The sequence below is a fragment of the Melopsittacus undulatus genome, chromosome 8, assembly GCF_012275295.1.
Source record: "Melopsittacus undulatus isolate bMelUnd1 chromosome 8, bMelUnd1.mat.Z, whole genome shotgun sequence".
In the NCBI taxonomy this organism is placed as follows: domain Eukaryota; kingdom Metazoa; phylum Chordata; class Aves; order Psittaciformes; family Psittaculidae; genus Melopsittacus; species Melopsittacus undulatus.
In genome coordinates this window covers 10,087,510-10,113,504 of record NC_047534.1, presented here as the reverse complement: position 1 = coordinate 10,113,504, position 25,995 = coordinate 10,087,510, and the positions used below count along the sequence as shown (strand labels likewise).

The following is a 25,995-nucleotide window of genomic DNA, read 5'->3' as shown; positions in this document are numbered from 1 at the left end:
CAGAACTATAAATCACCTGCGTGTGTTTCAGTTCCAGCTCCTTCAATTCACTCTCTGCTTTTTGTTGTCTTTCCTTAGTTTTTTGTAGTTCTTCATCCTTGGCCTGCATTTCTTCCTCTTGGCGGGTGACTTGCAGCAGTGGTTTCACCTGAAAATACAGAGTTTTAAGAATCTTTTCTGACAGTATTTATGTGCTGAGTGTGGTACTTACAGGTGCCAGGCTGACTGGCACTAATGGTAGCACTGTCTGTTGATATTCAAATGGTGGACAAATGCTGTCCAGACAAGCTTGATGTAGGCATCTTTAAATCAACAAGCCTCAGAAGTATTGCTTTTGGCCGTCTCTGTGTTAATTCTCGGAGCCTCGTGAGCACCTCTGCCTTCAATGTTTTCACTTTTTGAATGGCTTCAAGCCTGTTTTCATCCACTGATGATGTACAAAAGCTACATCTTTTGCACAGAAAGGCAATGTGCATATGCAGGTGTGTTATTGCCTGTTTCTGGTTGCAGAGGAGGTTGCTATCAGTGCAAGTAGGAAGAATTTTCTGAATCCAAACTGAAGGCTGTTCTTTTTAGAAAAACCAAACCGAAAACTCCAAACAGGCCTCTTCGGTAGGAAAATATACTTAATTTGCCTGAGTGCCTAGCAGGAGGATTTTTAGTGTCCCAGTTAGAAAACTCTTGAGCTATCACGTCCCCCATAGGTACATAACTCTGCATGTTCACAAGATTAAATTTTACTCTGTCTTCTCATTACCCACACCTATTAAATTATCTTGTTTTTGGCAATTAAAAAAGTCCCCAAACAGGCAGAATCTTTAATGAATCTCTGTTTAAGCAGTTAGTTCTAGCTTGAGAAAAAAAATAAACTTCATGATAATAGCATTATATAACTAGCCAGAGTATCTCTAACCTAAAATTTTGTGAAGCTAATGAGTCTCTTGCCATCAGCTCCAGTGGACTTTGGAACAAGGAGTGTGCCTGACATGATATACCTCAGTTATCTTGTGCATTTCATTTCTATTGGAAAGCTGAGGGAGGTTCACTGATTGCAGTCACTCACTTTAGTGAACAGTCTCCACCACTGCCAGTTCCTTAGCTTCAGGTAAGCAGCACAATTTCTTTGGATAACCTTCATTGCAGTCAGCTGCTGTTGTCTCTTGGCAAAGGCTCTGTGGTTAAAAACATAGAGCAAACAGATTTAGTCTGAAAACATGAGGTTTCTGCAAGATACACACATTATGTAAAACTCTTGCCTGAGAGTCTGCTGATTAGCCACATGGTTTGAGAAGTCTGGCGCAAATTCTTTTGTTGCTTAAACAGTGCCTGTGCTTTCTCGAGGAAAGGTGATAATTCTGATTAGCTTTCTGGTATTTTATTTAGTCTTCTGGGGTTTGGCTGGGTTTTATATTTGTTTGTTTGGTTTTTGTCTGTTTGTACTCCATAGGTAGGCACAGACCACAGAGTATATATCTAGTTCTGGGTGTAAGCATCTTTCCATAGTACATGAGAACTCAGAACTTGCACTGTTTATCATTCTTCAAACCTATTATATTTGAATTCCTTTGCTCAGCAATTTGAAAGCCTTGGTAGTGTGCAGGAAATGGGCATTATTGTTAATAGGTTTGTGATGTACATTAGCTGAGATCATGCTAGATGTTTCATGCCCGAGCTGTAGAAGAAATTATTTCATGGTTTACAAATGCCAATGGTGTTGCTACTTGTAATAGTGCATGAGATTCTAGTCATACATTAGGATGCTCCTTCTCCCCCTTGTACAAACATGTTTAAATGATGAGTCATTGCATCTGAGAGCTTTTACTGTACAGAGGGTGTAAGTAGCCTCACAATGTAATCACTTCCCTGCAATTATACTAATAAGCCTCTTCTGGGCTTGAAGTAAGACCTTCATTGGACACAAGGTGAGTTCTAATGCAATACAAATAATAAATAGTAATAAACTGTCTTAACATATTCAGTTTGCTATACAGAGAACTAAAAGCTGCTATAGATACTCTGCTGCAGAAGACATTTTTGTTAGTACATATTCTTACTTTCTTGCTAGGTAGCCTCGGCACTGAGCCTGGAAAGTGATAATAACATCTGTGATCTTCAGGTCTCTCTCTTCTTCCAGGTGAGCCAGAACACCAGTTCTGAAGAAGATTTTACTTTGTCCAATTCTGTACAAGTTGGGATCAAGTTCTAATGCTTTGATCTAGAGGAAAAGAGGAATATTTGTTAACTCCAGTACTGCTGGATATCAAAACATAACTTTTCATTCCTTATTACTCTCAGCAGCTTTTATATAAGAGGTGTAGACCTGATAATTAATATAAAAAATAGTTTCCTCACCATCAGTATGCAAGCCTGCTTTCCATCCATGAACCCTTTAGGAATAGCATTTGCAGCAAGAATTTCGTATCTGCCAAAAGACATTGATGTTAGGGAGGTTGAAACACATAAGATTATTTTGCACAGATAAACACATATAACACCACTATTAAACCCAGAGTTAGCACTGAGTGAGGGATTCCTACCGCTGACGGAACTCCTGGAAGACAATCCTGTTGGGAAATCCCTGTCGGCAGATACGAATACCTTCCAAGACACCATTGCAGCGCAACTGCTCCAGCACTAAATGGGCATCAAGTTTGCCAGCCTGCAAAGGGAACAGAAAGTATATTTAGCACTGTAAAATATTACAGAAATGTTATCAGCTGCATCTATGTTTGAAGACATCATTCAGCTCTGCAATGTGCTGGTACAGCGAGCAGCTCAACGTGAGTAATGTGCTAGGAGTCTGAAAACAGCATTTGAAATTTACCCTTTTTTCATGATTTGGAATGATACAGCGGACAAAGTTGGGATTGGTATTCCTCAAAGTAGTCATCAGTTTAGTCAGCTGCTCCTTATAGAGTTGTCCAACAGTACGGAACATGCCTTTCTTGGTTTTTGAAGCACTAGGGAGTGAGCTTTCAGTCATCTTGGCCATCTGGTCGAGCCCAACTATACGGTCCACTAAAATATAAAAGAAAGTATGAATGGAACTGCTTATATAGACTGTCCTCACCTCACATATGCCTGTCACTAACATTGTTAAACTGCAGCTTCCCAAAGAGGACCAGTGCATTTTAATGCAGTAGAAGGATACTAATGAAAGTATTAGAAGAGTCTTTTGGGTAAAGAGTCTATTTCTGTCAAACATGAAAATGAGGATCTCTGTTAACTAGTGACAGAATGGAGCAACTGAACACACATAATATATTTCATGCTTGCTCTGAAAGGGACATTCCTTCTGCAAAATACCCAATTAGTAGGTTAGTGTCAGAACCAGGAACAGCATCTCTTGATTTTCATCTGTTACCCAGTGATTTTCAAAGTCTAGCTAATCGTCTCCCTCAGTTATTTTATAATACAGAACCACTTGCTGGTGCTTGCATGAACATTTATGTCCATGTATTAAATATTTATACTGCAGTATATGTGTTAAAGATCCATATACAATTTTTAAAAGCAAAGTGGTTTAGATGCGTACAAATATTCCTCTGCTCTTGTGAGACCTCACTTGGAGTACTGTGCAGTTCTGGTGTCCTCAACATAAAAAAGACATGGAACTGTTGGAACAAGTCCAGAGGACGGCCACAAGGATGATCAGGGGACTGGAGCACCTCCCATATGAAGACAGGCTGAGAAAGTTGGGGCTCTTCAGCCTGGAGAAGAGAAGGCTGCATGGAGACCTCATAGCAGCCTTCCAGTATCTGAAGGGGGCCTACAAGGATGGTGGAGAGGGACTCTTCTTTAGGGACTGTAGTGATAGGACAAAGGATAATGGGTTAGAACTTAAACAGGGGAAGTTTAGATTGGATATAAGGAAGAAATTCTTTACTGTGAGGGTGGTGAGGCACTGGAATGGGTTACTCAGTGAAGCTGTGAACGCTCCGTCCCTGGCGGTGTTCAAGGCCAGGCTGGACGAATCCTTGGGTGACATGGTTTACTGTGAGGTGTCCCTGCCCATGGCAGGGGGGTTAGAACTTGATGATCTTAAGGTCCTTTCCAACCCTAACTGTTCTATGATTCTATGATCGAGTTTAGTTGGGATTATACATGGCTGGGAAGAACTGTGTAGGACTTCTGGGAGAGCAGTGTGTAAGGTAAGTCATTCATAAAACCTAACAATAACTTGTACAAAATGAAGTACACAATATCACATATTCAGCAACATTATAACAATGTAATGAATAATTTTTATTCTGTTGCTGCATAATATTAAGAATTTTTTGATGGCATCATTAGATAGTTTTAAGCACTTTCTATAAATATGTCTTTAGAACACGTTATTATTTTTTCTTAGTTCAGTCTCTTCTATGTTTATAATTTTCACATGTGTGTCCTGCCAGGAAGGGATGTCTGTCCAGAAGTTCTGATATAATTTTGTCCCTTTAAACCACATTATGAATTAGAGTTGTGACTCATACCATCTTTCCAAAGGTCTGCTACAAATTTGTCTGAAGACTGGTTCAGCAGAGAAGTCACGTTGTCATTTAGTGGATCCATGTTCTTTGTTAGCCAGGCAGTTGCGTTGTAGGTAACCTGCAGGAAATAATGCTACATCAAAAAGCAGTTCTTGATAAAGAAATCTGGAGTATGCAAGAACACAGGGCACTGTTTTAACACAAAATCATACAAATAGTAATAGTATGAAAAGCTTTATAGGGTTGAGAGCCAAGTTGAGTATTTCTTTTTACTTGTACTAGCATCTGAAAAGCTTTGTGCATTTGCCCTGTCTTTAAAAATCTGCTTGCTAGAAAGTAATCTGAAATACTCAGATTTCCAATAGCCCCAGTGCTGGCTATTTTTGCTTTCACGAGAGTGTCATATCCATGAACATTTTTCAAATCTTATTTCATATAATTAAAACAATATATACATCACATAATCCTGATCAATGGAAGTACTGGACTGTTTCTGTTTCATCATTTGGGCATCAAAGAATCAGAGTTTCCTAAGTCAAAATAACTCAATCTGTCCAGTACCTTTCCTGCATAGTGCATTATACAGAACTCTGTTTTATCCTTGAGTTGCTTGGGCTTTTGGAATTTGGGATGGTTGCCTTGTTCTTGACATAGTTTCTCCACAAAGGATGTGTCAGTAGCTTTGGGGAACCAGCACTCTTCATCCAGCAGAGCCAGGACACCTGGAGGGTTGGTCTGCAATGTGAGCAATATAAGATCAGTATTATCACAGGCAGAGATAAAGAAAGAGTACCCCCTTCTTTATTCCTTATGAGAGGAATCCTGCCAACAAAGGATCCTTAAATGGCTCTCTGATTGTACTGGTATACAACTTACCCTGATGCAGCCTACACAGCATCCTACCTATGGAGACATATACTTACTGGTCTTTCAATCAGCTCAATGCAAGGTTGCAGGTCAAGGCCAAAGTCAATGAAATTCCATTCAATGCCCTCTCGTTGGTATTCCTCTTGCTCCAATATAAACATTGTGTGGTTGAAAAGCTGCTGAAGTTTCTCATTAGTGTAATTGATGCACAGCTGCTCAAAGGAATTGATCTGAGGAAAAAAAGGAGGAAAAATGTGAGTTTCAAATGCTAGAAAGATACCTTCAAGAGGGAACTTAACTGACAAGATGAAATTTGCTATCTTCTATTTCCTTTTACGTATTGCAATAATTCAAATATAAGGATCTATATTTTTCTAATATGAGGGCTTAAAAAGTTACAGAAAGTTCTAAAGAGGTAAATCTTTGTACTGGGACCTGATCAATATATAATAAAGCCCAGCCCCTGGCTCTAAACCCTGAGGCCTGCAGAAGCCCAGGTGGAGCATGCTGCCAGCCCCAAGAGAAGGGCAAGCAGCCAGGTGTAGTAGGTCTCTGGGTTGTGTTGGTCCTAGCCTTAGCCAGCTTGGAAGAACCTAATTTTTTTGTGGCTCTGATCTTGGTTTTTTGTCATTTTATATCCAAACCACTACATGATAATAGGGAGTTTACCCAGCTTATGCCCCACGGTAGATACCTCAAAAATCTCAAATCCAGCAATGTCAAGGATCCCCAAGAAGGAAGCACCTTGTCTTTTTGTTTTATCAAGAGCTTTATTTACGCGAGCTAGAATCCAGCGGAAAAGACGTTCAAATTTTGCCTTAGCCAAAGCCTCTATGGCAAAGTCCGCCTGAAATAAAGAAGAGAGAACTGTAAGTGAAAGAAGAAACCCAATTAGCTGCTAATTTCTGTAGGGATAATGAGACAGAAATCTGACATTTCCCTTTAGACAGGATGTAAGAAAAGAAAAGAATAGTTTCAGGAGAGCTGAGCAGACTGCAAGTAGATACCTGCTCTTTGGTCTGAGCTTTCTGAACAACATCTCGTCCTACTTTGATCCTTGGGGTTAGAATAGATCTGGTGAAATCTGTCACGTTAATACCCATCAGGTGACACACTTTTTGTGCAGCTAGAATAAAAGAGTGAGATTTTATTGGAGAATGAATTTTCTCTTAGCAGGTCAGTAAGTGTGAATATGAGCAGCTCAGCAAGTATGGAAGTTATTCATCTTCCTTAAAAGCTCCTCTATTGTACATACAAGAGATGCCAGTTGCCATAAAAGTGTTAGTTATGATTCAAGCACCAAATTCACTGTTCATCTCTTTATGGATTCAAAATTACTAGAAAAAGTAATAATAATTGAGCTGATTTTAAGCATAGTATATCTTTTAAAGCCCATGAAGTATATTCATAATAACAATAAAATAAAAAAAATACTGATAAAGAATGCTTATTCAGCTGCTATTTTATTAATTTCTTAATGTTAACTGTATTTTTAAAGTGGCAAATCATACCAGTATTGTCTGGCATAGATGCTTGATCAGTGTTTCTCTCCTTCTTGAAGACGATATTACCCAACTGTAGGACAGATGAAACAACCCTCAGTATAGCTGGAAGAGAAACAGGTAATATAAATGAGGAACAGATGCAAACATTTGGAAAGCTCTATTCTCTGCAATAACAAAGATTCATTCTATTGCCTATGGTAGTCTGTACCTCTATGGAAAAAACTAAGTTTGCTTTAAAAGACCGTGCCGTAAACTGAAAGAGTTAGAAAGCTGATCGAACAACAGTCTGTGCAGGGGAGTAAACATCCAGCCAAGGAGCACCAGCACCTCCAAGCTAAGGTGTGCTGGCTTCCCCGGCAGACTTCAAGTCTCAAGAATTCATCTCCCACTCACAGTGGCCTGTAGCATCCTCTCAGTCGTTAGATAAGGTGTATCTCTGTCTTTAAGGCAAAATGGGAAAAAAATCCCAAACAAACAAAAAAACCCACCCCCAACTTAGCAGCTTCAAAAATGTGTGGCAAGTCAGAGGCTTTGGTCATGCAGGAACATGTGAATATTTAGTTGTGCAACTAAAATAATGCATACAAATCTTTGAACGATCAGTTTCAAAGTACAGGAAAGTAATTTAATTTTTTATTAGTATAATATATATAAATGTGATGTTACCTGACTTCAGGTAGTAAAACCTACTGATATGTTACAGATGAGATTGAAGCTAGGGAGTTCTATTTGTTTACTTGGTAAACTTACACAGGAGAATACTGTGCTCAAGGGTTTATGCTTTAGAGGAAGAAATCAAAGAGGTTCAGATAGTAATATAATGACTCCTAGCATTGTAATGGAGAACACTGCTGTTGACACCAATACACATGACCTAGCAGGAGAATGCACCAGTCTTCAGCAATATCGTGATCTGAATTTACCAAGGTTGGGATTTGCACTGCTGACCTGCAAGACAAGACCTTTTTTGTTAGTATCCTTCAGTCACTGATGGAGGGATAGGATGCGGCTGAGCTCTGCTCCCAATTGCTATAGCTGATCCAAGGCTCGAGTGATGGGGTGATGCTCTCTTTGCCACCAGGTGTCACTTGGGGCATAGCAATTTGCATCCATGGGCAGTGCACTCTGGCATGCACCAGCTGAAGCCCTGTACTTCTAGGAACAAATAAAAGCAACGCAGACGTGTCCTTGGCAGGCCCCCATTTTCATGGTAGTTTAGTTGTTGTTTCATGCTCTTTTGCTTTTATTCCTCTTTCCTCTGAATCAGTGAATGCAAATATTTGAGCCTGTTCTACTTCTTTCAAAATTAAATCAGAATTTTTTGCAACTTCTTCATGCTGTTTGTTGGGAAGTTCTAAAAAAAATGGTTTTAAATGGTCAGTGTTTCGGGAGTTGACTTGAATTCAGTAGTTTGTTTTGGATATGTATGAAGTTCTTCCACACATCCTTCCATCTTCCCTTCATAAACAAAAATTACCTTTCAAAACACCATGTATCATAGTACATATGTATCATACTTTTGGATGCTGAAAACTACAATGATATGTGGAATTCAAATGGGTGAGGAGCATGTCATGTTTCTTCCACAAGCAGGAATCCACAATTGATAAGACTTGTAAGAAGAAGCCTTGCTATTCTTCATCCAGATGGACAGCAAAATATTGTGGCAATTGTTTAATTTGATCCATGTTTCAGTCACTGTATTGAGGTGCCCTGTGCATCACCGGTTGTTCTGTTCTTCACAGAGATATTTATCTTTCTATTTCCAATATAGGTGGTGAGTCTTCAATATTTCTTTCACTGTGTTTCCTGCAAGTGCTGCCAGTTTAACCCTTTGAAGCAGGTGGTTTGCAAAGTTTTCATTATTTCCTTCAGCTGCTCCCACTGGTACCCACTTCAGCAATGGGAAAAGGCCACTGTAGTAATTTTTTAAGTAGATTTTTTTCTAGTAACTGCCTAAAAGCAGTAGATCATAATTAGTTCTCCTTGCAAGGCAAGAACGGTCGCTCTATTACCCACAAGACTTCCTGAAGTGTCACCCTGTTTAATACAAAAGTGGCAGTGATTCTGAAAAGGCTGGTAGTATTTCCTGTCATGGATCTCTGACAGCAGTTTCTCAGGTCCTGCTATCCTTCTCCCTTCCAGATTCTTGCTGTTGGTTTCTGTTGTTTTCAGGCACTCTACTGCCACCAGTTCATTTGCTTGTTGTCACTGGCTCTGGCCATGCTGCTGGTGTTATGTGATCTTGATCCTGTGTTTAGATCCCTTGATCCTGGTTGCAGAGAACTGAGATCCCATATTGTTCTTAACATAAGGTAGAAATAAATTTGCTTGAGAAGTTTCACCTTATGAGAGAAACTTCGTTTTCTTTCCATGAACATCTATAGCTTAGTTAATCTAACGCCTGCTGAGAAGGAGGGAAATCTACGGGCATAGTGCACTTAGAAACAATAGCTAGGTAATGGTGGGTAGTAGTTTTACACAGAGGAAATAAGAGGCAAAGAAGTTAAATAACATGGGTACATTTAGAATCCTCCAGTTAGTGGTTCATGCAAGATCACATATGATTTTCCAGAGAAACATGGACATAAAATCCAAATAATCTTACTTATATGAATGTAGAATCTTACTTCACATGCTTATTTTGCAAAGTGATTATTCTGGACAGAATGCATCTCTATGCATTTGCATCTCTATGTTTTTACTTGTACACCTTCTACACAACCTTGCTAACAATTCTCACCTATCTGTTCCTCTTCAGTAAAGCCCATAATTTTCATGGCTTCCAAGGTCTCCTGGAACATCTCATCATCTTGTTGAGAAGGAATAGGCACGTGACCATTAGATAGGAAAGTGTAATTGCCAAAGCCTTCCAGCAACAGATCATCTAAAAAGCAAAGAAGAAAAGATTCACTAAAGTGCATCTAATTAATTCTCTTAGATCATGAGTTCTCCCACTGAACAACAGAAAAAAAACCCAGTGTTATCACCAAAGGAAGACTCTACTTGCCTAAGGAGTTTAGGGTTTTATGGTGCACAAGGATTTTCAGAATAACTCCTCATTTTGCAAGCTTGATTGTGTAAATTTCCAGTTTTCATTAGTAATTGGGGAATGTTTCTGCTCCTTGGTGGAATTTTGCACTCTATGTATTCAAACCTGAGCCATTCTTCCTAAAAGTCTTTCATTTAATGCCATGTGTAACCTACTCAGAATTACATTTCTCCCAGTGGGAATTCATATCAGGTTATAAGAATGGAACCAGCTATCAACCATAATGGGCTGGACCAAAAGCCTCTTTGGTCCTATAGTGGGGAATAGACCAGGTTCTTAGGTAAGGGCATAAAACCCAGGGAAAATATAGACTTAACCATTACTTTATAGATTCTTTGACAACCAGAAATTTAGGGAAAGATATCGTATTTGAACCATGATGTTCCAATACATACTATGTCTAATCCATTTTTTTGATCCACTTACCCTTTTCACCTTCTCAACATTCTGAAGCTATGGTTTTCCCAGTGTAATAATGTGCTGTAGGTGAGGCATTCTCCTAATTTATTTTAAAAGCACAAGCTAATATTTTTATTGTGAACCCCACATTCTTTTGTGTAAAAAAAATTATGAATAACTCTTCCCTATTCATCACCTCAGTGTCATTCAAGATGGGATCTGAATGGGTTTACATCTTTAAATTGAAACATCCTATAAACAACCTGGCTCAAACAGGTGGACATCAATTGAAGTTTTCTTATAATTCACTTGAGAGAATTATTTTCTATAGCTAAAGAGAAAAGGATGAAATTACAGATAATTAAAGAAGTTAAGATAAACTACTTGAGTAAGCCATTGCTCAGACTGTTCAATGAGATCTAAGAATCAATAGCACATAACTTACTTCTCATTTGTTCAGAAGCTCCAGCAATCAGATAGTAAAAGATATGAAACGTTCGCTCATCTTTTGCCTGGCGAATAGCTCGGGATTTTTCAAGCAAATCTGTTGTCAAGTACGTTAAAAAAAATATCAGTAACACATTACAGTGCTTCCTTAATTGTGTCATCAGCCTCAGACCCATCAGCAGCACTGCAGAAATATTTGCCACAGGTTTGTCTAACACTGACAGGTGTCTGGTCTGTGGCAGGAGCTCTGGTATCGATACCGTTCTCAACACAATATGTAGATCAATTTTCTACCTCCTATTGAATAGTAAATGCTGGTAATCAGGGTAATAAGCATGACAATAGACACAAATGCTTCTCAAATCAGACATATAAAAATAGGATTCGCAACATAATTCACACCACTTTTAAAATGAAGTGCCAGTATGATTCTTTCAGCATAAGGTGGGGCTGCCAGAATGAAAGCTCTTGAGGCCAACATTTTAGGCATAAAAGCAATAAAAGCAAGTTTCATTTATGGTCCATTGCTGTGAATACAAACTACTAAAAATGAAGTTGGCAATAGTGTATTTCAACATGTCAATTACTCTCTGAAAGCTATAGTGCTGTAGGTAAAACATCAGTTAATACCAAATTAAACACTTTTTCCTAAAGATCGCTTGTCAAAATAAGAGCAGAAAGATAAACTGTTGTTTGATGCTACATCCAAGAACTGAAATCCTTCTTTATAGTTGCACCTTTCTTTCGCATTTATAGGAGTAAGCATCTCCTTTTCTATGCAAAGCCCAGGTCCCTTCCCTGACAGAAGCCAGGGTGTAACAGGGATGAGGGTGAGATCATACTGAACACCTGGACTTCATCCTAACCTCAGGACCAGGACAAAGTAGCAAACCTGGACTTGGAACTGGGAAGCACTCTCCAAATTCCTGGGTAAATTATAGTGATGATACCAATCATTCAGTGTTATTTTCAAATTGCCTGTCACAGCACCAGTAAGAAACAGTAAAGTTTCAAGACTTCTTAAGGATCTGGAAATGTAGACCACAGGGAACCAGGGTGACCTGTGCAGGATCACACTGATATGAGACAAAACGACAGTAGAGCTCTCAAGATCCCATGCAATCTGAACCACAAAACAATCTTTTCCCATTATTGTATTACTGGGACTTCGCTTTTAAAGTCCCTGGCATTGCTTTAGGTATGGTGCTTCCATTTCTGAAGCTATATATGGTGAATAGCACACTTTCCTATAGCTGAGAAAACAGACCTGAAAATGTAAACATGGGTGTAAGGCAAAGTGAGAAGCTGGTATCAGCATAAATGGAGCCACTTCCCTCCATCTTTGTTTATACCAGCCCCAGTAATATTTGCCTTTCTTAGACATACAGTGGAGCTTGTTTATCTTATTTCCTTCTGCTGACCCTAGTTAGCTTCCCATGCAGCTCACTGAAAAGGATACAAGTCTCTATGTTTGCTCCGACAATGTAGCCTGTCACATCAAAGTTGATGCGGATGAATTTGCCCTGTTAATGAAAAGAAGATTCAGATTGGGCTGTTCTTTCAGGTTATGCCAGCTCTTCCAATACTAGTATTTAGCCTGTTTAATAAGACATGTACACCATCCTCTTAAGAATAACATGCTTGATTCTCTCCTGCGGGCACAACCCATGGAAAAGCCTGAAAGGAAGTGTATTTCTCTGATATTCCTGCTAAAGAAATTTGCCCCCACATTCCATTCAGGTACTTAGAGGGATAGGAATCCTCCCTGCTGGGACAGGCTTTGGAGGCTGGGGATGTGACCACATCTAATTTCTACTTTGATTTCCACAACGAAATACCACTGGATCTGCATAACTCCCTCTGCTAAGATTCATTTGCGTGGATCCCTCAGCTTTGCAGGGAGAAAGTGGAGTGGGAGAGGAGGGTCTGCAGAGAAAACAAGCACCTGCCAGCACTCCCAGAAAAAAGTGTCATCAAATAGTGACAGCCCTCAGCTCACATCAAGCTTGTACCTGTATGGCTGTTTCTCCTTTCTCCTGTAATTTTTAATTTAATATATTAACCACTCTTGCTAAGTTACAGTCACACCTCATAAGAGACATGCTCAACTGTGGTGCAGAGAGAAAGAAAGCACAGATTTTGTTTGCAAATATTCTGAATGTGGCTATGTCCTGGCACAGGAATTGACTCTGGAAGGCCACACAGACTGCTAGATTGTGAGAGGACAGAGGTACTGTCACGTTAGAGCTTGATCTTTAATCTTCCATAAGGCCAAATTTGTGTTTCAGAGAGGAATTCTAAATTGTTTTTAAGGTATTAAAGACACTCTTTAAAAGAGAAGCAGAGATGAGGACCACTGTCTTCACACTGTGTTTTAAGAGTTGTTATCCCCCCTTACCCCCATAGACCCAACTGGATTTCTCCTACTTACAAATCTGGAGGAGTTGTCATTCTTCACTGTTTTGGCATTTCCAAAAGCTTCAAGAATAGGGTTTGCCTGTAGAAGCTGTTTTTCCAGCTCACCCTAAAATTCATTCAGAAGCAGTTAACCCTAAACTTCATATTTGCTTAATCAAAACCAACACATGTAGACTGGAGGAAAATGTGAAAAATAATTTAAGCCTCTATTTTTTTCTTTTTTTTTTTTTCTGTTGAATACTGCACTTCATGTGGGTTTGTTTTCATTCTCTGTTATTCTTTGTGTTTATGTATTTGTGCAGTTGACTGCTGTCCTGTGTACATGACCCTTTTCCAGCCCTGCTGCCTGTGACAGATCAAAGTCTATTAATCTGTTTAGCATCATGACTGGCCTTTGTTAAAAAGAAAAGGGTCATTCGATGTGAAATACATTTTTTCCAGTTTAATATAATTTTTAGCAGGGATATTCTTAAAGGAAACTCTAGTATATCTTTTCTGAGTTAGTTTATTGAGATCCTTTGCTAGCAAATGACGATGTAATTAGAATAACTTGCCGAGAATCATTTTAATGTAATGCAGCACAAAGCTACAAAGCAGATTTCATCAAGTCTATTAATAATGATCCATGCAAGGCTGTTTAGGTTAAATATAGAAATGCATTGATTTATTTCAAATCAGAATAATGAATTCTCATGCAAACACACAAATTTCTTATTATATTGTTAATTGTGATTGGTAATTGCTAATGAAGCAAATCATGCAATGAAACAAGCATGCATTTAATACTTCTATTTCTAAACAAATCAATGAAACTGAAAAAATCCTTTGCTTTGAATACAGCTTTTCTGAACCTTTAATTTGGTTCTGTCCTGTGAGGTCACTCACTTTCACATTTGTTTCTCATCACCTTATTCTTTGAGTACTAATCTGCAGTAACATACATTGTTTTAAATAACTCACCCCAAAAAGTAAAAAATCCTTGATAGGTAATATGACATAATTAAAAAAAAATTAATTAGAAAATAAGTCAATATTTAAGTTGAATCTAGGGGAAATAGAATCATAGAATAGTTAGGATTGGAAAGGACCTCAAGATCATCTAGTTCCAACCCCCCTGCCATGGGCAGGGACACCTCACACTAAACCATATCACCCAAGGCTTCATCCAACCTGGTCTTGAACACCGCCAGGGATGGAGCATTCACTACCTCCCTGGGCAACCCATTCCAGTACCTCACCACCCTAACAGTAAAGAATTTCTTCCTTATATCCAGTCTAAACCTCTGCTGTTTATGTTTCAACCCTTTACCCCTTGTCCTATCACTACAGTCCCTAATGAATAGTCTGTCACCAGCATCCCTGTAGGCCCCCTTCAGATACTGGAAGGCTGCTATGAGGTCTCCATGCAGCCTTCTCTTCTCCAGGCTCAACAGCCCCAACTTTCTCAGCCTGTCTTCATACAGGAGGTGCTCCAGTCCCCTGATCATCCTCGTGGCCCTCCTCTGGACTTGTTCTAACAGTACCATGTCCTTTTTATGTTGAGGACACCAGAACTGCACACAATACTCCAAGTGAGGTCTCACAAGAGCAGAGTAGTAATTCAGGAGATTAAACTGCTTCACAATTAGTGGGCAAAACTGGTAACCTTTTTCTAAATGTCATTCCTGAATGTCTTGTAACCTATATGGCAATGATGACAGCTGACTCAAAAATATCATTCTTAATCAAGAGATAGGTAACAAATGGCTAAACTTTTCTGCATGGTCATGAAACAGGAGAATGAGCACTTTCCTGAGAGCACAGATCTACTACCTAAGAGTTGGAGGAAAAGGGCAGGAAGATTTCCAAACAAGTTAATACAGGAGTCCAATAATAAGTAATGAATTGCTAACAGTCCCTGAAATTTCCCTGTACTGAGCAACTATTTCCAGTTATACTCTGTAGACTTACAAAGGCCACTATAAGCATGGGGTGTTGCTATAATCAGGTGGTGACAGCAAGAACAGAACCTTGTCTGCTAAACTGAGACAGATACCACCTTATTCTAGTGAGAACTGAACTATGCCATAAACCTAAAGTATAAAACTGTAGCTTCAAATTAACAGCATTGTATGCAGCTGGAAGTCCACTGAACTCCAGAGTTGCCTGTGCCAGCAACAAATTAGGTTTTTTGCAGAGCACTTGTTAAATGAAGTGCTAAATTAACTAAGGGGCAACACATTGCCTTTTGTCATAGCCGAAGTTGGAGAGGCAGCAGTCACAATGGGGAAAAAAAGACACCATTAGAAAAAATAAAGATCCCTTTGGCCTGGAACAGAAATATAAAGAATATGGTAGCAAACTGGCAAATTGGTATGCTGATAGGCCACCCTGCAATGCAGGAGGGCCCACCAGGGCCTAAGGGAAACTGCTGTAATACACCTGCAGACACACGCTGCAGTGGGAATTGCTCTGTTACACGTCATAGCAGCCAGAACATGCTAACTTTTGTGGATGTGAACAACTCTCAACAGTTACATGAAAATGTAAAATTGACAGCAATATCAAATGGAAAGCATGCAGCCAAACAAATCTGTCAAACACTGTGAGGTTTAGGAATTATTTCACAACAGTCCTAAAAAGTTCAACCTGAAGCACAGAAAGCATTTGGATATTTTCATTGAGAAATCACATTGCTCATGTCAGGCTGAGTGGCTCTTTCAGGATCGTGGGAAATTTCAGTCAAACTATGGCAATTTGAACACACAGATATAGAAGAGAGTGATACTTGAAAGATGGCCCTGCCTGTGTCAGACCTCATTCTTTACCATGGAGCCTGACACAGTTAGGGTTGATTTGTGAGAGAGAGCATTTGGTGCTATTGTTGCTTTTGTCATATCATACAACATATTTCAACATAATCTCTCTTAAATTTTCAAGGTGCAACAATAGCATGCAGATCTACACTCAGTGCCTTGAACACACATCAAACAGTCTAAGTTACTCACGTAAGAAAAAGATGGACCTTGCTGTATTGAATAACATGGTATAAAACGTGTCAGTATCATTTCCATTACACAGATATATTTATTGTTTTTCCTGTATTAAAATAACCAATACACAGTTTCCATGCAAATAAACCAGGAATACAAATACAAACAATTGATTGCAGACATAGCAAGAGTACAAATACGATTAACATATATAAAACATTTTAACTGAAGAAAAAAAAGAACAACCCTGAAGCAAAGCAATGGGATTTGGATCCAGTCCCAGGTTAGTCTCCCAGGACCAGACAAGGACAGATATTTTAACAGTAAATTTCCAGTTCTTCTCTAGTGCAACTGAGGCACTTTGCTATCTATTATTTTTTAATGTCTGAAATTGCAGTATCAGTAGTCACAGTCCCTGAATTATTGTTCGTCAGCATGTTATGGAACAGCTTAAACTTTCAGCTCCTATCTGGTGGGTATTTCCCTTAAGGTCCATCTCAGGGCCAACTTGATCCTGAGACTTACATAATTCCTGAGAGGAGCCAGCAGCAACTGTTGTTACATGCCTGCTAGGGATGGCCTTGAAACCACAAGTTTATTCCCCCCAGCCACTGAGCAGGGAGCCATTAGAAAGAAATAATTTTTTTTGCATAAACATTCAACAAGGCAAAATGATGCCTTTGGCCTTGGACTCTTTCCACTAAATGTAATCACTAATCTCTAGAAAATAGTACCCAGAGGGACATCTGCTCCCTCCTCTGCCCCCAGGCAGAATCTGCTCTATATAAACAATGATTATTTATGGTGAAAGAGGCCAGGCTGCACACTCTGTGCTCTGGAGCCTTCTGCCAATGTACAGGGTATGCAAGGGCAGCTGCAAGACCCAGCAGAGGTGTGCCCAGGAGATTTTTACTTCACCCCCCACTACCCTGCTATTTACTTAGTTTGGACCCAGTCTTTCCTGTGGAACACACTGAAATGTCTTCCTGAATTAAGCCTGTTTTGTCATAAAAGTGAATTGCTGCATGTTTTTTGCAGAAGTTTGAGTAACATTCAAAAGGCTGGAAATGACATAGAACCTGGATCTGTGTCATTGAAAATGGCAAAGACAGTTGAAGCCTCAGCCACACTGAGTTCTCCAGGAACCGAGAAGGTATAAACTCGTGTTATGTGTTTGAGCACAAAAATCAACTTTAGTCACTAAGGCAAAACTGTCACAACTATTGAAGGTAGAAAATACTTTGTAAAAAAAGTGTGTCTCTCAAAATTATCCTCTCTGACAGAGGAGTAAACAGACAAGTCTTATAGGAAGACTCTTTGGTAGGAAGAAAACTCACTTGCTAACAAAGCCAATCAAAACTCCAGAAGTTTAAATGCTAGTAGACATTTTCATGGTGCAGTTGGATAATGTGCTAGTTAAAGGCTTTCCCAAACTTCTTAGATGCTAGGGGCCAAGGGTAAAATAAGGACCTGAGCCCTTGCAGACTTCAAGGCCTTCATACTAGGCTATAAATAGGTGCTATGCATATGGAAAGCTATGAATATTTCTCTTCTAGTGAAGTACATTCTGATTTGATGCCTAAGGGGCTGTCAAACAAAAGTTTTTCCATAAACATAGAGCTGTGACGTAACTATGGACTCTTAATATGTTGACTGTTTGGCAAGCCACAGTCGTTGACTTGCTGTTAGTAGTCAGCTAGCTCGGTACAGTCCTAACAGGCATCAAGAAGAGTTGAATATGGAAGAGCTCACTTACAGTGATGGTGGTGTCCTTTTTGCCCTTATGTGATGAAGCAACAACAGCCAGGTATTGAATAACCTTTTTGGTATTTTCTGTCTTGCCAGCACCAGATTCACCTCTGAGGGAAAAGAAAATAACACAAAAGAAGGTAGGTAACTAGTGGATTCCTTCTGCCATGTGGTGTATTTAGTGTATAAAAACAGGACTGGAAACTGCCCAGCTCAGTATTTACCCCACAACACCATCTCCCTAAATCCACCCGACTTCAGCATGCAAAGAACGCATTATCAGAGCTATATCTCTGCCCCATCAGTATTTTGACTGGACATTGGGCCATTTAAGGCAATTCTAAAACGTGATGCATTTTTGAACGACAGTTCATCTTGCTTTGGCAGCATCTGAACATTTATGAGAAGTGGAGCTGGCAGGGAGTCTGCTTGTATTTTAAAACCAAAAAATACAATATTAACTATGATGTGGTACAGCAGTAAGAAAAAGCATCAGCAGCAATACAACAGTTTTCTCTTTGGAAACTCCAGCATTAGACTAACAGCCTGTCTTGGTGGTAGAGAATAAGCAAATGAACCCACCTCATCTGAACTACTTGCTCAAGCGCTCCTTGAATTAAGTGTGACCAGAGCTAGGACTACCTGAGGTGTTCCTGCTAACCAGGTAGTAAGGGACATCTCATGTGGGGAGATGTCTGACCTGCAGCTGACAACCTGGCTGTGTTTTCTGCAGTGTTCCTTGGGAAGCAGGAAGGCAGTGGTAACTTTTCACCGCCCAGTGGACTTCCAGGGTTTATTTACAACTCTTACATCCTCTCTTAAAGTAAAATAGTAATTTTCAAGGTACAAGGGCCAGATTTACACAGTCTTTTCTCAGAAGAACATTTCCAGTCTACTTTCCCTCTCACACATCATTGCTGTGAAGAGGGCGACAGTCTAAATATAAGTTGGACCTCTTTTTCTTTGGATTTAAAGTGGATTTAAAAATAAAAAGAACAATACATTCAAGGATCCCATAGATATTTGTCAACTCTTTTGAAGCTGAAACTATTTAGCTGGATCCATTGCAGTTCTGAATCTTTTCCTAATTAGGAAATACAGGAGTTAATTTTCCCTACCAAGGGACCAGTGATAAATAGACTTAAAAAATATGGGTAAGTGCTGGGCAGAACTTCCAAGGTGGAATGAAATTGATGTAAACCTTAGGAAACCAGAAACAATTCCTTCCTAAGGTACGACACGATGAGAAGTGTTTCTTCTGGCTTTCAGAGTTTGAACCAGAAATAATTGAGATGAATGTGTTCCTTTTCACAAGACCTGGGTCAATTTGCACAGTTTAGAGGTTGGATTAATTTTTGCCTGGGCTTCAGTGGTAAAATATTTCCATGTTTTATTGATAAAAATTAAGTGTCCTGGGAACAATTCCAAGCCAAGCACACCAATTGGAAAACATATGCATGAAATGTTTTCAAATAAATCTACCTTACAACTTTGTTTCTTTGGGAAAATAAAAAAGAAAAACCCCAACAACTTTCTTCAAACAAACCCCAGGCTTTGAACTATTCCATTTTATTAAAGGTTATTTGTAGTTCATCACTACATGAATTGCATTTCCCTTCTCCCAGGGCAACAGTGCCCATCATTTGGCTTTCCCCTGAATCCCTGTGAGTTTTACCATATATGGTATCATTTTACTTGTAATTATCCTACCATACTGTAATGCTCAAGTTACTTAACATTTTGTTCTGTGCTTTCATCCTTAACTCTTTGCTCCTGCACAGGCTGAAGGTTTTCCTATTTTTGGCAGATAAGCTTTGAGGCTTTCATTTCCTTTTGAAGTGGATAACAAAAAGCTCTTCAGGGTGAAATGGAAATGCTTCCACATGAAATGGAGAACAAACAGGATCAGACTGTGAGCTGGTATGAGGAATCCCATGTTTTTAAAAATCTACATGCTCTCTCAAGCTCGATGACTGAATTTTTACAGATGGGTGTTTTCCTGCAAGCTTCTGTCAGTGGTTTTGGCATGGATCATATGCAATGTGTTTACTCCAAGGAGAAATCTGCTCCTCCCTTCTGGGTGCCCATTTTCATTGGTATTTGCCTTAAGTTATGTTCCAAAGTGGGTATTCACCACATAAATGCTGTTACCACTGTACTAATCACAATCTTTTGGGAACAGATAGATCATTTGTTTTACTGAAGCATCTCAAATCATTCTTGTGGCCTACCATATATAGAGACAGCACATTTACTACCAGTGCTGTTCTTTGCACCCAGCTCAGATGGGCAACACAAAAAAACCCAGATCAAAAGCAGGTCCCATTGCACAGTTCTCATCGCCCAACAACAGTATTTTACATACATGTTTTTTGTCCTAAGAAACTCCTTGGCTTTCCCAGAGCAAAAGCATCCATTAGGTTTACAGGCTTGCTCTGTCAAAAACACCACTCTCACACTGTGTGGCATAGTTTAAATTTATTCCTCACTCATTTCTTGCCAGGCATTGTTTTAGGAGCTCAGTACAGGATTTAAAGCACATAAGCTCACACACATAGTGCTCAGTTATAACAGAGTTTTTGTACCACATAAACTACTAAATCCTCCATGATTTGGCAGTCCTGGGGTAAAGGTTGGACTTGATCATCTTAAAGGTCTTTTCTAACCTAGCTGATTCTATGATTCTATGGTTACCTTCACCTTAAATGAAAGTTATCCCAGTAAGAAGAGGTTTCCAAATCATGACAAGGTGAGTCTAGCAGGTTGGCCCCACTGTTGCAGGAGGAGCCTGTAGTGTAGCTATGACTCTTATACATTTGGGTATAACTGGGAAAAATAAATTTAAATTTTTTTGTTTGTTTTTTGTTTTTTTTTCCAAAATTTGTGAGCTTTCTATATTATCATTATTATATAAGACTTAGCTTAATTCCACTTTTGGAAGCACCTAAAAGGTAGCAGAAGAATTTATTTTCACCATTAGTTTCATTAAGCAATGAACCACAAAAATTGCCCATTCACATGTCTCTAAATCTGGCTATGCTAGCTCTGTGAGAAGCCTCTGTGCACAGAGCACTCAATGAGGTGCTCTAAATCACATCAGGGCTTGGCAGGCTTCATCCTGCGGTATGAGATGTGCAAAGATAATGAACATCTTCATCCTAGACCATCTGTACCCCACTAGAGACCTGTCTCAGAAGCCAGTCTACTGATCCTACTAGTTTACTTATAAAAAAATTCCCAAAAGAGACTAAACTGGTTCAGCACCAAGCTCCACCCTGGGTCTAAAGCTACACAAGATATCTGTATGGGAGAAGGGCCAGGCAGCAATGCTTGACAGCTCCAGCCTTTGAGATTTAGTGAGCTGGGAAAGAGTTTAGCTCTTGTGTGGAGGAGTCTTTTGACTAATGGGGCTCTGCAGATTGGAGGATGATCTGGATGTCTCTGCTTCCTGACACGTGTCAGGGGAGACAGTGGGCTGAAGTCCCACGGCTGGGTGAGGCTCTGGAGAGTTTGCCGAGACAAAGAAGGGAGGAAGGGGAAAAGGGCAGCATGGTCACTGCCTCACCCAACATTTTGTATGTTACTGTATTAAATTAAGTGGAAACAGCACCCTGCTACCATGTGTTTTTATAGAAGCTATACAAACTACATGCATGTATTAAAAAAAAATACAAGTAAAAGGTAATTAAAAAGTATTTGATTATCAGTACAAATCAGGTGTTTAACAAGCATTTGTTTCTACAGACTTCACATTATGCCAAACACGCAGAATTATGATCAGATTTTTTTCTCATTAAAGGTGTTTTTTTGCATAACTGAAACTCGTGCACAGTCCTTTAGCCACATCTGCTTTCTCCAAAATGTTATACCCACTGTTTTCAGGAAGTGGCTAAAATCTGATAACCTTGAGATCAGACAGGTTTAAGGAAGAGATCATTAAAACATTGTCATGCTTAGCTATGCAAATTGGCACCTGTGGAATTTCTAGTAAAAACCCTTTTGGAAACCCCAGGAAAATCCACTTGTATCTTTAGAAATCACACAACTCAAAGGCCAGAATTCTCTTTTAAGGACTGGTGCCTCTACTTATATTGGTAGAAACTTGAAAAGTCACAAGCTTGTTCACTGGCCATTGCTTAGTCCTGCTTAATGGCTGATGCACTGATGTTGCTCATTTCTCTGAGCAACTGGATGGATTTCTTGGGATTTTTCCCTCAGCAACATCTAATGTGCCGGTCAACACAGATCAGCATGGTCTTTGCAACAGTGAATACAGAATATTTCACAGCCAACTCAAATGTCAAACAAGAGAGACTGCATTGCGGGAGGCCTAAGCACAGGCAGGAGTTTCAGGGAATCCCAATAGCCAGGCAGAGCAGTGAAAGCTGCCCAGAACTGTACGAGCAAAACATGAGGATAGAAAAGTCTTAACTGCCTTAGTTTTCAGACATGTAAAATAATAAGATCTCATGCCCTCAGTGCAGTGTTACATATTGTGTATTATATATGTTATGTCATGTCATGTTATGCTGTAATAATGCAACCACAGATACATTTGTTAGTAAGCACAGCCATGGTATAAGGTTTCTCATGTTCCAGAGAGGCAGCTTGTAAATGTGCACGACAGGATGTGGGTTTTAATGCTGGCTATGAAACCAGCAGAGAGCAATTGGCAGGGAATGAGATGAGAGGATGTTCAGTGATGCTGCCCATGAAAATGAGCTAACAGCAGAAAGGATGTGTGCACAGAGGAGAGCAGATCAAAGGCAGTATGTGTAGAGTTATTATTAAAATGTAGGTGAAGTAATGAGATTTAGGAAAGACAGGGAATTCTGAGGAAGCATTAGAACCCATAAACACTGAAGACAGATGGAGTACTTTAAACATATCACAGTTAATCACACAGGGGTAAGGACTGAAAAATAATGCAAACAATACTTGACCACATGAGGGTAGGTTCAATGAGCTGAGGGTGAAGACCTGAGGATGGGTATATTTATACTCAGAAATATGGAACCATGCCTAGTTCTCAGATCTATGCCCCTGCCTGTGCCCCAGCATCATTTCAGGTAAGTCCCAGGCACTCAGCATCCCACCAGGCCTTTGGTTTCCAGATGAGCTGCTTTAACAATGGAATAACCTTGCAGAAGTAGTACAAAGCACACAGCACAAAGTACTTAAAAATGAAATGCACAATCCCTGCTTGCATTTCATACTAGTATTATTTCATAGCCCTTCTGAATTCCCATAAAGTTATAAAGTTATTTGTGGGAGATGGATAGCAATATGTGAAAGAACACAAGAGTCTACACTGCAACATCACTAAACATAAGTGAGGTTTTGGCAGTATCCACAACTACTTATATATGAATCCTTAGAGCTACATTTGTTACAGTTTAGGTACCAAGCCTTGGACAGTTTGAGTCTGTAGCTATTTAAAGAGAATATCCCAGCTGATCAATGCCATGAAGTCCTCAGTTATTGTTACATATTTTAGGCAAAAAAGACAATTCATTGGACTTTTTAACATTTATATAAAATAACGTAAATTGCTTCCACTTGACAGCTGCCCAGCTGAAAGCCAAGTGAGCTTTCTGCTTTCTGTACAGCCAAATAAGGCCAACAAGGATGATAAACCAGTAGTGGTGTAAGTTGTGTACATTGGTTTTAGCTTGACCAATCTTTTTTGTTTAAAAGATGTGTGAGGACTGTTTTAAGCCATGGCTCACAATGTCCATCCAACATACAGCAGTTATTCTAAACATCTCAATGAATCACTTACTAAGGCTGTTTTCAAAACGGGAAAGACATTTCATTCTATTTCATGTATTACTGGTGTGGAACAACTTAGGTTTCCAGCTTAGCTGGCCAGGTAAAAAAAAAGGTATAGTCAGTATAAGGTAGCTGTCAGAAGTGGATCTTTTAGTGGATTTTCATGAGCAAAAGGCATAGATTTACAAAAGAAAATCCCCTTCTTAAAAATCCTGATACTTAAATAAAAGTTGAAAAAAGGAGAAAGTTAAAAAAAGATCTGAATGTTTACCAGCGGAAAAATAAACTAAAGTACAAAAATAGAAGGAGGAAATACATATTGTAAATTAGTCTACATTACCATGACATGTTTTATCCTGGGAAGAACATGATGGTCAATTTTTATTTCATCAGTGCAGCAATTTTATATTTTGTTTTAGTATTAAGGCATTTTTGGACAGATCTGTGATTGCTACAGTTACATATTATACAGAGGTTAGAGCTATGCTTGCCCTTGTGCTACCAGATGCAGTATGGAATTTACTTTTCCTTAAGTGATAATTTTTTCCAGTCAGCACTGGCACTCCCAAGAAACTGTATGGCTGGTGATCAGTAGCATTACTTTTTGAAAACTGTAATGTAAATGTATATTTAGTCAGTCAGTAGCCACATTTTCACCTAAAACCAGTTCAGTCTGGGACTATGTATGATTACAATATTTGACAGACTACAACATCACTGCATGAACCTGCTATAAGTAATACGCATGCCATGTTCTGCAAACAATAATTAGTATTTATACAGATTCAAATCATACCTCTGATCAGGAAAACTGAAAGATGTCTAATACAACAAACACAAAATAGTGTCAAAGGCATCCTAGATGTCATTCAGTAAATAAAACCAACTAAATAACAACAAAGCAATGGAGAAACGGTCAAAAGTGAAGGTCAAATAGGAGATACCTGCCCAGTTCAACAGTCCAAGTCTTTTGCAAAATAGGTAGGGACGATAAACCAATGGGATTTTGAGGAGTAACAATTTGTACAAAGTAAAGCTTATTGCAATGAAATCACTGACTGACACATGATACTGAACCTCACGCTGGCTCTTCCACTGGCAGGTCAAAACTCAAAGAGTAGGCTTCAGCAAACCCAGACATGGAAAAATCAGAGTTCAAAACAGGGCTGGCTTAGCTGGTATTTCACTATTGCCTAAACCAATAACATACAGACTGCAGAAATGTCCATCCTGTGCCATGCTATTGAGCCCTCCTAGCCAGCACAGCCCTGCCTTGTGCACAGCTCAGGGGTGGCCCCTGCCAGCAGGGAGGTACCAAGCCTTTCCCCTTCTAGCTGCAGTATATGCAAACAGCACAAAACAACAGCATGAGCAAGAATGATCACACTTTTTGGCAATGACAACTGAATTAAGAAGCTGTGATGAGCCACCAACAGCTAAAAATGAAAAACAATATGGTAACTATCTGGGATGCTCTGTGTTCCTCAGTTTTCTCAGCTCCTCAGCTTCCTCTAGGAACCTTTTAAAATCCCTTGTTCTCTCTACACACAGTTTTACAACCACACTTCCCAGCTGTTGATCGTAAACTCTTTAATCTCTAAATTCAGAAAGTCAATTTAAAGAAATAACTTTATGCCTTTAAGACTTCCTACGACACTGATATCTGCTTTTAATTTTATCAACAGTTATATCTACTGGAGCAGATTCAGAATTGGAGTGCAAGCTTACTGAAGATGAGGAGACTATGTCTCTTCCGTCAGAATTTGGATCAATTTTGAATAAAGACAGACACTGTAGTGTTGAGATATACTAAAATAGTTTACTTACGTGCACAGGATAGACTGGTCTTCTCTATCTGTGAATAAAAATAATTAAATCCATTAATTAGGGAAAATGGTTGTCCTGACAGAAGCACTTATATTTATAAGGATTTACACTGAATAGCCTACAGCTTCCAAGATCTAGTCACCCATGGTTAGTCAAAAGTACTGGGTTCATACCTTATATAATTTGCCCTTGCATTTAAATAACTATTTCTAATGGAAATATTTTGCACCAAAAATTAATAAAAGGTTAGGAGTTCAAAACTAGTTTTTGTAAATTCCGTTGGAGATGAACTGTAATGAGGACAGCAGAAAGATCAGGCTCTCTATAAGAAGATTATAACTGAAAATTTCTAACCTGAAACTTTTAGTTTTTTATTATGCTTCTGAAGTATGGCCAGCAGCCCATTTGAGACAAAGTCTGGACAGATAAAGCATCAAAACTTAACATGTTTGAAGCTGATCATGCAAAGCTTTGAATTTTGAAAGCAGAGCAGTTCAAACACCTAAATAATGTAC

General features: G+C 39.2%; 1 protein-coding gene across 3 annotated transcripts in view; it reads right to left on the bottom strand.

Moving 5' to 3' along the window:
• Positions 1-25,995, bottom strand: part of MYH11 (myosin heavy chain 11) — a 61,818-nt gene that overhangs the window by 16,518 nt on the left and 19,305 nt on the right. For 2 of the 3 annotated variants that reach the window (XM_031043991.2, XM_031043992.2), the window contains 19 exons: positions 25,481-25,508; positions 17,889-17,991; positions 16,148-16,168; positions 13,174-13,266; positions 12,202-12,265; positions 10,741-10,839; positions 9,588-9,731; positions 6,851-6,946; positions 6,347-6,465; positions 6,034-6,186; positions 5,396-5,569; positions 5,034-5,207; positions 4,476-4,590; positions 2,825-3,018; positions 2,538-2,659; positions 2,353-2,422; positions 2,055-2,215; positions 1,064-1,172; positions 17-148 (listed from right to left, as the gene is read on the bottom strand). In XM_031043991.2, coding sequence (XP_030899851.1) covers positions 17-148; positions 1,064-1,172; positions 2,055-2,215; positions 2,353-2,422; positions 2,538-2,659; positions 2,825-3,018; positions 4,476-4,590; positions 5,034-5,207; positions 5,396-5,569; positions 6,034-6,186; positions 6,347-6,465; positions 6,851-6,946; positions 9,588-9,731; positions 10,741-10,839; positions 12,202-12,265; positions 13,174-13,266; positions 16,148-16,168; positions 17,889-17,991; positions 25,481-25,508 — 2,171 coding nt within the window. The remainder of the gene's footprint in view (positions 1-16; positions 149-1,063; positions 1,173-2,054; positions 2,216-2,352; positions 2,423-2,537; positions 2,660-2,824; positions 3,019-4,475; positions 4,591-5,033; positions 5,208-5,395; positions 5,570-6,033; positions 6,187-6,346; positions 6,466-6,850; positions 6,947-9,587; positions 9,732-10,740; positions 10,840-12,201; positions 12,266-13,173; positions 13,267-16,147; positions 16,169-17,888; positions 17,992-25,480; positions 25,509-25,995) is intronic. The other variant, XM_005143395.3, reaches the window with a different exon arrangement.